Here is an 11,687-nt window from a genome sequence, read left to right on the forward strand (position 1 = left end):
TGCAGCGTGTGATACAATGACACTCCACAGACCCTTTTCTGTAATATCCTGCATGGGCAGAATATTATATTTATACTCATGGTTCTGACATTTTCTTTTCAGCTATGATGTTTAACATTTACATTTGTTGAATTTCATATTACTAATATTTAACAGTGAATGTGCACTCCATTTAGCCATTAAAAATAAATATAAAATAAAAACAGGTTGGGATAGACAGCTAAAAAGACTATCTTGAAATGTCCTAAAAGGACAACAGTATGTTTATTGATCATAAACCATTCTGGTCATGAATGAATCTAACTTACAGTGATTGTATGCTGGTCATATCTTCTTAGCTGGTTTAGCAGAATGTCATGATTACATTCTTCAATATAACTTCTGAGTAATCTTCTGACGAGGTATATATTACATTACAATTAGAGAGAATTAGATCATTTTACCTGTTTCACCATGTGCTATTCTTGAGAAATTTATGGTTGTCTGTTTTCTTTTGGCTTATAGAAATTGCTTAGCATGTTTTCCTGATAACATATGTAACACCTCAGTTGTTCTTTCAAAAGTAGACATTAACTGCTTCTCTTCTCCCAGTCAAATGGGATTTCTGTGATCCTCCATTTGCTTTCAAAGTAACTAGTTGAACAGAATTTGCTCTTGATAGTTTCTGAAGTTCTTGAAGCAGTAATTTTCAAAGCTAGTTTTCTTTGTGCACCCATCATGACGACACAGTACTGATTCTATGCCATCCACATCCAAAAACAAAGAGCCATGTATTATTCAAAGTGCAGTCTGGGACCCCTTTTCTAGACTGAATTTTATAGGAGTGCTGTTGACTTGAATACATTTAAATTATCAAGGCTTTTATACTTTCCTGTTTTGTCCTCAAGTTATTTAATACTAATATCAACAGTCTTAGTGTCCCAATTTACTCAGACAGACTGGTTACCCCAGAACTACAAGAGACCTGTCTAGCAAGTAGGCAGAGAAACCAGCAAATTTTTTGTACTTCTACATGATAAGGCAAATTTCAAAAGCTTCCAGATTTATTTCACTGAAACTGACTCTTCATATCATTGCACAATTCCCATATATTTAATCTGAACTAAGACTAGATGCATTGCATTGTTTTTTCTTCTGCAACTATCTTTATTCCTAAAGTGCCATTAGGTCAGAAATGTCTGTCACCATTGCTATTATGGTGACTTAGAAGCTGATGGATGATCAATGAAAATTCTGCCTCAGTTCCATTCTCATCTCACTCATTCAACAATGCACTTACTGGAAAACAGACTATCACCAGCCAGTTAATTTGGGCCTCAAAGGCAACTCATTCTGACTGAATGTCTCATCAACTTTATGAAGCACTAGAATAAAAGAATCAATGAAATACTAAACAGAATAGCAAAGCTGCATCGATAGTGCAAGCAGCCAGCTTTTCCGCATTGCCAATATGCAACTTTGATTTCTCAAGAAGCAAGTTTTCTTCTTCACATCTTTGAGTTGAGTGTTCAGAAAGAGTCATGGCAGGAAGACATCTGGGTGAAGTTTGAATTGCAAAGACGAATAAACCACAGAGATTAAAAATAGCAATGTATTCTACTAGGCTTCTAATCGGAAAATGAAAGCTTATTCCAGACCACTCCAGGAACATTGATGAGAGAGAGGAATTTTGGTAGAAAATGTAACCAAAAATTTTTTTAAATCAAAAAATTACATGATGGTATATAGAATGAAAAACAAAGAAATCCATTTAACAAATTTTATTTAAACTAAGTAAAAATAATCATCACCTTACATTATATAGAACTTTTCATCACTTATGGAAAGGCTTAAATACAGTCACCTAGAGTCCTACTTAACTACATGGAACAAAGTATCCAATTAAAGTGCACAACTGTTTAATACTGGTAGTAAAGGAAATTACTCTTTCTACTGAAACTGTCAAAGTAATTTGGAAATGCAAAATACAACTACTAAAACTTATATTGGTTAAAACATCAGAAAACATTGTTATTAAAGTTCATATGAAAGAAGGAGAAAGAAGGAGAAGGAAGAGAAGAAGGAGGAGGAGGTGGAGGAGGAGGAGAAGGACAGGGGAGGAGAAGGACAGGGGAGGAAGAGAGAGAGAGAAGAGAGAAGAAAGAGAAAGAAAGACAAAAAAAAAAAAGACTGTTCTTTTAAAATATGTTTTGAAAAATACAGTTTCTTCAAACTCTGCTAAAAAGATACCAGTGCATCGCTTTTGACCGGCCTGAGAAGCCCCTGTTGATAATTTAAGCTCAAGCTATATAAATCCTAGTTTCTATATCAGGAAACATTTCAGTATCTTTTTCAAGTCCTAGAAACTCTTAAGGCAGCATTTCAAGTATATTGGGGATCTCACAGATTAATTTAAAGCTCTATGCCTAGCACAGGGGGAACCGCTTGTAGAGCTAGCTCTATTGCCTAGCAATAATAACTAAATGCCTGAAAAAATAGCCTTACCAGCACACAAGGAATTAGCCTTTTGTTCAGGAGGAATCTGTATTGTCAGATTTTTGTTTCATAGACTTAAAATTTCTTTTGCTTTTAGTCCCTGTTCTTTTTCATTTCCTGAAGCGCTGTGAAATTGTTAACATAACTGATGTAATGGTTACCTTCCAAACCAAGCCATTCTATGATTATTGGAAGTTTAATCCAGTAAGATTAACAGTTTTTAAAATACAGAAAATGTTTTAAACGATACAGAATATGACATACTTGCTTTGTCTATGTGCCTAGCACTATTTGTTGAAATAGACTGTACTAAGCGGTGGTCAATTTCTAATGAAGTTTGGTATAAAACCTTTGGGCATTACACTGTTGTACTACTGGAAATTATTAAAGAATACATCAAAGGCCAGTTCATAAGGTAAGCACATACGACCGTGCAAGAGCAAGTTTATAAGAAGACATCACTCTAAGAGCTATTTTGATATATCAAAAATAGTATCTGAGCACTAGAACAAGTTATAACTAACACAAATTCATAAATGCTACAACTACTGAAACAGATTTCTTTTTTTTCTGTATTGTCTCAATGAACTGGGAAAAGAAACATGTTGAAGGATAACTAAATTTTTTTAAAGTCTTTATGTAATCAGAAATGGAATAGAAAAAAAAAAGAAAGAAAAAAAAAGACTAAACCAAACAAGCTATTTTAAAGTTATAGATATTTTCATACAGCATTCATAATTTGGGGAAGATGAATATCAGTCTTCCTATGTTCAGTACTGCAGAAATCTCAGAACATGTCTCCTTCCAGTCTGACAGTACCAAGAATCTTCTCTGGCTCCACAGGAATCTTGTTCACAAATCACTTTCCTAGCATATTATAATCCCTCACATGAACTGAAGTTGAAATGAACTTGCAAGCATTCAAAGCCTAATCTCATCTGGCAGAAGGAGATTTCATGGTTATTTTCCACCTACTATATAACTTAATGATTAAGTAATGAGACAGAGGGAGAGCTGTAGAAAGAGAGGCAGAGGGATTCTGTAACATGACACATAAAAACCTTCTACCCCTAAGCATCTTTACTCCAGGGGCAGTGCAACTGTAACAATAAACAGCTGTTAAACAATATAATGGGTTTGAATTCTAAGCTCAGAGAAATGAATGGATGTATAGAAGCTGTATGGGAGATTTCTACTTTCCTTCTAAATTAGGTTTTCTTTATAATTCTTGTGTTTGCAGTAAATACCAGTGGAAGATCATAATGCAGCCATGCCCTGCCTGAAATATCTTTTCAGTAGAATTTTTTGGAAATGTGTTCTCAGGAAAATGAAAATTTTATTTATGATTACATGAAAACTAATTTGTGTAGGACACCTAATTGGTACTGTCTTCTCTTCAGGGCAAAGAAAGGCCAGCTGAATTAGACTTTTTTAATTTTCACAAGTGGTTTAGCTTTCTGAAGATAATTGTGCAGTCATGCTTTGTTTTCAACATCTTATCTTCACTAGTATCACTATAAGAAATTCTAGTTTAACAGTAGAGAAAGTGGTTTCACCTAAAATAATTATCTATCATGGAAACAAAGTTCATTTCTGTCTCTCAATAGGCCTGTTTCTCTTTAATAAAATTAATTGGCTGATTTTGACTTCTTACAATTTTTTTCCTTACGAAGGAAATTTGAAAATACAAACACATTTGAAGTGATCAGTTAAGCTTTTTATGTCCCAAAATGTCCTTATATTGTCCTAAAATGCCCTTATATTGTCTTAAAGAATGTTCCCAGTAGAGTTCAGATCTCTGTTTACTTTATAACACAAATTCAAAACATGTGAACTTGATCCCAGCTTGAAATAGCGGTTTTGGGGAAATTAAAGCCTTCATGTAATTCATGTAATAAGTTGTGTGATAACAGTTGTTTCAGCATTAGGGAAAAAAAAAATAGAAAATACGATTCTTTCTTTTGCACACACACAACGAAGTAATGTATGCTGCAGATCTCTCTCTCTCCCTTTGTTTTATATACTCTATTTTTCAAGCAGAAAGATAGCTATATTGAAGCAAGCTGTTTCATAGACTTTCTTACTGTTTAAATATTTAGCAGTAACAACTTGCTTTTAAAAATTCCAGTTTCAGTTTTAAAGTCAGTATGAAAATCACCAAATACTTTAGTTTGTTTGTTTATTTTTAATACTTGTCCACCAGACTTTCATGTAACTACTACTTATCGTTGGCAAATTCAGGCATGGGTCTCTTATTTTACTATGAAGATGGCAGCATATTTCACGAATATTTGTAAATGACTTTTCAGAAAACCTAATATTTATATCATTTGTCAGTATAAAACTACCATCTCTAAAAGGTTGATGCATTAAAATATTTAAAGATTCATCAAGAAGCAAATATCATTGCCACTGGAAATCATCTTGGGTCTAACTTGAAGCCATTATTTATAGACAGACTGACATTTAAAATCTGGTGAATTCAGCCTATAATATTCCTGTATATGTTTTTGAGTTGTTTAACTATTTCAGTACGCTGCAGATAGTGTAGCACGTAGCTGTGGAAAGGCAGATGGATTGACTATTAAATTAGGGTGTATAAATGTATTAGAGTTTATCTCCTTAAAATAAAGATACTATACTACACATCAAACCTGATGATGTTAGAAGGAAAATAAGATAAAATGTATTTCAGGCATGATTATAAAATGTATACTGCATAATTTAATATTGAGTTATTTTCCCCTGATGTAACAGGTGACAACCTTAACTCAAGAAGTCTCACAGTTAAGTAAGGATATGAAGAATGTGATGTACCTTCTTGAGAACCTGCTCACATCCCAGAAGCCACCAGGGTTCTGCACAATGCATGGCATATCTCGGAGTCCGACTCTGGAAAGCCTGCAGGCTCGAATGGCTTGGACTCCACGTCAACCTTGCACACACATGCAAGCCGGGAACATTACTTGCACCAAAGCACAACCCTGCCACAGTAACACGTTATGTGACATTTGGAATACAGACCTATCCTCTGTAGGCAGCAGCCCCCAAAGAACTGAACCCAACCTTCAAAATTCTACAGACAGTGAATTTTACTATACACCGGGCCTTCACAATTCACCCTCCCAGTATCAGGTAATTCAGAAAGATAACTTGCAGTTTTTAAGATGCACCTCTCCCCATTCAGACACTACCTTGACCCCTCTTCAGTCTATTTCAGCAACTCTTTCTTCTTCAGTATGCTCTTCATCAGAGACATCATTACACCTCGTGCTGCCCAGCAGGTCTGAGGAAGGTAGCTTTAGCCAAGGAGCAATCAGCTCATTAAGCCTGGAGAATTTGCCAGGATCATGGGACCTTGAACGAACAGCTGGAGTAGTTTCTGCACAGACCTCAGATTTCGCGTTAGACATTGTGACAAGCACAAGGGATATTAAAGATAAAGATAACCAAGCCATAGATGTATAACAAGAAAGAGTAAAGTGGTACTCAAAACATGTTCTGCAGCTGCCAGTTTTAAATGTAGAGAGTACCACATGACTGCTTTGTTTGACCTTTTCTCTGGTGATCAAGGATACTTACAAAGGTGAAAATTCAGTTTTATAGAAAGTAAGAAAAGGTATTGCTGGTTCATACTATAGAAAAAATATTCTAGATTCTAGAAGCATGATGAAAAGCATTTTATATACAGATATAGCTTTCTGGTCTGTTTGGCAGACTGTTGTGATAGTCCAAAGACCCTGAGGGTCAGAGCAGCTGGAAGTCTAGGACAAAAGAACTGTCATGGGCAGCATTTATTCATCGAAGCAAAGGTTTTCACTGAGTGTCTGACTGTTGTTCCCAAACAATATCCATGGCACCGTTTGCTTCAGGTGATCGTGGGTCCTGCTGGTCTGTTTGTCAGTTCTGTGAAGGCAAAGGGACAATTATCGCTGCATGTCATCTAGACAATCAACCAAACAGAGCTGGTAGAGACTGGTTAGTTGTTGCACGTTATTTGTCATGTAAATTAAACCTCTTAATTTATCAAAAAATACTATTTTTATATACTTGGTATGAAATATGTACTTACAAATTATTTAAAATATTTATAATGAGAGTAAGAGTTTGTTTTCATTTTGGTAAAAGCTTGCAGTTTTAACAAGAAATGCACTACCATCGTGTATTAGATCAAAAATACTATTTATTGTTAAAATTATGTAGTTTACAAATTGATTCTTTTATGTGCATGCAATTTGTAATGAATGTATTCATGCTGGTGGAATACAAATAAATTAAGGTATTATTTTATTTAAAAAAAATAAAACATCTGGAATGTTGTGTCCTATGCTAAGTCATCCATCAATAGTTTAACTGTGACATGTTATACCGATAACATTCAGTATCCTCAGATTGTCTTATTGCAGTATTAAGTATTAAGACTAAGTCAATGTTTTATTATGCAGCCCTGTTTGGGGATTTTATATTTGGAGAAGAAAACTAAGAGGGATGAAAACTATTGAGTAAATTGCAAGAGGAATATTAAAGGAGAAAAATAGTAATGGTTTAGTCAGAGTTAAAAGAAAAAAAGTTGAAATAATTATTTGATGATTTTTATTTATATACCTAAGAAAATTGTTTTGACCTTTAGACAAAACAAACAAACAACAACAACAACAACAGGTTTGGTAAATTATTTAGTCCAGAACATGATTTAATGCCCAAAGAAAATTTGAAGTTTTTTAATTATTATTATTTATTTAATGTATTAGAGACCTACACTGTTACAGTGTAAACAGAGCAACTGCTTTTCATTGGGATTTTGATTTACGTATTTAAAGATGCACAGTATGCATCATATTTGCATGTTCTTCAGCAAGCTTTCTAAAAATCATGTTCACAACTCATAACAAATGTTTTAAAATAAAGAAGTAAACTAAATTGCATTTAATAATTAATGGAAACTGGTGATTGTAAACTCTTAAGCTTTTAAAACTTTTGCAGAGCACAGACTTAACTTCCTTCTGACTTTTTTTCTGAAAGCTTCAAAGACTAAGTTCATTGTTAACAATGAGATGTGCACAGGAGCACAAATCCCAGCTTATACACTGCCTGACTTGTGTCCTTTCACATTCTTTTTCCCCTTAGGTACAAATTAAGGACAGTGTCATCTTTCATTCTGAGCTGCCTGAATTTTGTCACTGTGTCTACGCATCAACATGACTGTTTATATATATGGTTTCTTATTGTTCCTCTATTCCAGTTTTTAATTAGATTGCAGTTACACAGAGAGTTGCTGATTGAACAATACTTATCCCAGAAATTAAAAAATTAATAACAAAAACTAGTAAATACAGGTATGCAGTATTTCTGCAAATACACATTATTCTGTTCTTCCACGGAGTCTTAAAGGAATGGAACATCTTGGCCCACCTTTAGCAATCTTCTGCCATCATCCCCACTGTCATGCAGGACAAGAGGATGGGTCTAGAGGGACAGAAGTCAGGAGCTGCACTACATGGGGCAGCGGGGATGACATCCAGGCAGAGAAGCCAGGAGCTGGGTGGCAACATGGCAGAGCCTTCTGCCCTCAGACTTTTGCCTTAATGAGTTACACAAGCTAAGCTAGGCTCACCATTTCCCAGCTGTTGACTGGAAGTGCACAAATATACTATTTGTCTACCATGCTCTGTTTTTAATATAATTTAATAATTCCCTTCATATGTATATGTATTGTTTATATATATAAATTGAGAGTGGTGTTTGCTTTCTTATTTCATAAGCAATACATAAATTCTTTATAAATATAAATGCTAGTGGAGTGAAATTAAGTTTGGGTGTTTTGTTCTGGAGTGTCTACACCAGTTTTATTTAAAGTTTAAAAACAACAGTGAGGAAAAAAAGAAAGAAAGAAAAAGAAAGAAAAAAAACCACTTTGCATAAATAGCTATAGCTTTACCACTGTACATTTTTTTCCAGAAAAAAGAAAATGTACATGCAGTAATTGAGAAGTAATAGCACAAGGAGGTCTGTCCTAAGCAGTTCCTTGTTTCTGCAAGTGTCAAATATATCCTGAAAACGCTGAGAAATGCTATGCCATTTAGAATAGTTATAACATCAAAGAACATACATGGTCATTAGCTGGACTCCAGAGAGTCTGTAAGATGGCACCACGCATGTGAACATGCTGCATCCCAGAGAAACACCCGGGGGACAAGAATAGCACAGGACATGTTCATTCCTGGCTGATACCAAGCAAGGAATAAAGGCAGTCAGCAAGACCAGAAATCTGGATTTGAAGGGCAGTTCAACTTTAAATTCCCAGACGCAATCATATTATGAAAGTCTCCAGAAAAGAAACCCACAGGCAGCTTCTGTTCGAAGATACCTGGCAGTGAACCAACATCAGTTCTGAAGGCAAATTGGCAACTCATAGGGACAAATGGGAAAATATGCATTTTTGGAATGGCACAATATTTCCGGGAGACAGGTAAACACAGTAGTTCTGTAAACAGCATGGCCATGAAAAATTTCTGTATTTAAAGCAGCAAACACTGTAATATTCAAGTGTTACCCTCAAAAGGTGCTCATTATGAACATCAGTGCAAGTATCCTTTACCCTAACATCCAGTAGCCCAGCTGAGACAACTTACTGTATTCCTTTTTGCACTAAGCTTCACACACACACACACACACATGCACACAAAGAATAGGGAAATATATATATATATAAAATTCATTTTTCTCTCAGGATTGTTCTTTCCATGGTATTACTTTACTCCCTAAATCTGCTACATTTTCTTTCTTGCATTTTCCATTACTGTTCCTTATTTTGTACAGCAACTGTTCTCTCATATTTATTTTCATTCACAATCCTACCCAATATATTTTTACCTCCTTTTTTTGTGTGTGCGCACTTAAGTTCTTTTCTCACCCATTCTCTTTTCTATCCCCTTTATAACGTCCCCTAACTCAGCAATTTCTTTCTGCATTTCCTGGTCATTTTACTACAAAGAATCATCCTAGCCCACCACTAGTGAACTAAGTTGTTATTGAACTGAGCTATGCAGTAGAACAACCTTCAAGATTCAGGCAGTACACCTGTCTCTTACTAATATCTCCTGTGTTATTACCTTCTCATGATGACATGGTTGCCTGCACTGACAATGGGGAAAAGTAGGATTCCCCATTAAATTAAACCTGTTTTCTGCTTCTATACCTTCAGATGTACTTGTACAGACATGCATTTGGATTGTGCCTATGATAACTGCTCGATTCAATTTAAGAAACACAGCTTATCACAAATTCCACACATTTTCTTAAGCACTAGTCGTACCCAGCTCTTGTGATAACCTTGTATTGACCCACGTGCTGGTTATCTGCACAAATAATTTAGTTTCTAATTAATGCATCTGTTAACTGCATAAGATTTCAAAATATTTCATTTTATGAGGCAGTTTTTTAGAATTCTCTGTCAATAGCTTCACCTGGTAGCTCGTTAAAAAAAAAAAAAAAATCTTTCACAAACAGCAGTTTTGGCTGAATCAAAGTGTTCTCAACATTTTCCACATTTTCTCTGGTTAGCCTAAAAGCATTTGAACCAAACCCCCTCTCAGTGGTACACATTGCAGACATCTAATGCTGCTGAGCCTACCACAGAAAGTGAATAGCTGCATTCTTGTTTGCTTCTAACCACTTACCTCAGCCTTAAAAGAATAAGCTTACAGCTTGGAATTTGGGCAGAAATGGGGCACATAATGAGAAAAAGGAAAAAGGCTGGCGCTTGGTTTCCTGACTCCCTCCCACAACTCAGTCATGGGACATCTCACAGCAGTCTCCAACTCTACCAGCTCACATGGTATCCACTCTTCACTCAGAAAGCTTGATAACCTGATATATGAAACCTAAGCCTACATCCCCAAAGTATCTGCAAATAGTAAAAAATAGTCAAATCCTTTTAAGAAAAATACATAGCTGCAAGTGTATTAGATGATGCCACACATAAAATCAGTCTTATCCCTTCCAAGATGAGCAAAAAGGTCATTTCATCATTCCCACTGACCTCCTCAGTACACCTCAGTTTATAGGATCCCTGTATTTCTCCTACCACACACAGACAGTGGCAACAAGAAACAGCAATTTCCTGCCTCAAAAATATGAAGAAATGCCACAGACTGTTCCTTTCATTTAGAGAAATTAGCTGATGTGAATTTTATTTCATGTGCACCTTGATACCAGAAGTCTCTCAGACTTGGAAATCTCTCAAAGAACCATTTTAATCAAGTTTAAGAGAGTTGAGTGTCATTTCGAATCAGAATTCAGAACCACAAAAGTTGTGCAAAAGGAGAACTAGCATCTACAATATGTTTTAATATATAAGATTTAGTTTATAATCTTGCACTTATGTCTTGATTGCTTGCTTTAAGCCTCAGCATAATAAGAGATTAACACTTGAACGTATTCTCTTTCCCTAGTTCTTCAGGAACCTGTTAATTTTTGCCATGGTCGATCAAAGGATTTACACATGACCAAGAAACACAATCAGTACAACAGAAGCAAAGTAGGAAAAGGAATATAAAAATTTTTAGTTTCAATGACACTGAGTCATACAAACAATTTATTACAATGGCAAACTGCTAGTATTTAACAAACTGTAGGATTAAACATCATCAGAATCTCACGTGGAATTAATATTTCCATATTTCCATTAAATGGCTTATAAGGATAAGTTAAAAGAAACATGTTACTTCAGTTTTTCTGTTTTACTTATCCTAGATGTCTTATCAGCCTTACATATTCAAAATATTCTGATTAGGACACTGAAAGTTATGACTTAAGATAACGGATAGTTTGTTTGTTTGGGAGGGGGAGTTGCTTTTTTTTTTTTTTTGGTTGTTTTGTTTTAACTTTCCATTGACCTATTACAGTTGATTTCTTTAAAAAATGTCATGGCCACAGTAATGCAAAAGAGTTACTTAACATTCACCAAGAGGACAGCTGCAGAAATTACTGCATTAAGGAAACTCAGATATATTGAGCATCACAAAGGAAATGCTCAGAAATAAGTAAAACTAGAATTTCCACAGATGAATCCTAGGGTGTTACAAAACTGAACACACTGAGGGGCCCAAAACTGAACACAGTACTCAAGGTGCAGCCTCACCAAGGCTGAGTACAGGGGGATGATCACCTCTCTGCTACTGCTGACTACACTATTTCTAATACAGGCCAGG

At 35.3% G+C, this 11,687-nt stretch overlaps 1 protein-coding gene across 1 annotated transcript in view; it reads left to right on the plus strand.

Annotated features, from left to right (window-relative positions):
* Positions 1 to 7,624, plus strand: part of KCNH8 (potassium voltage-gated channel subfamily H member 8) — a 191,294-nt gene extending 183,670 nt beyond the window's left edge. Inside the window, exon 16 of the mRNA XM_013171969.3 lies at positions 5,233 to 7,624. Coding sequence (XP_013027423.1) covers positions 5,233 to 5,943 — 711 coding nt within the window. The 3' untranslated portion in view covers positions 5,944 to 7,624. The remainder of the gene's footprint in view (positions 1 to 5,232) is intronic.
* The last annotated feature ends 4,063 nt before the right edge of the window (positions 7,625 to 11,687 follow it).

The sequence above is a fragment of the Anser cygnoides genome, chromosome 2 (genome assembly GCF_040182565.1).
Source record: "Anser cygnoides isolate HZ-2024a breed goose chromosome 2, Taihu_goose_T2T_genome, whole genome shotgun sequence".
Classification (NCBI taxonomy): Eukaryota; Metazoa; Chordata; class Aves; order Anseriformes; family Anatidae; genus Anser; species Anser cygnoides.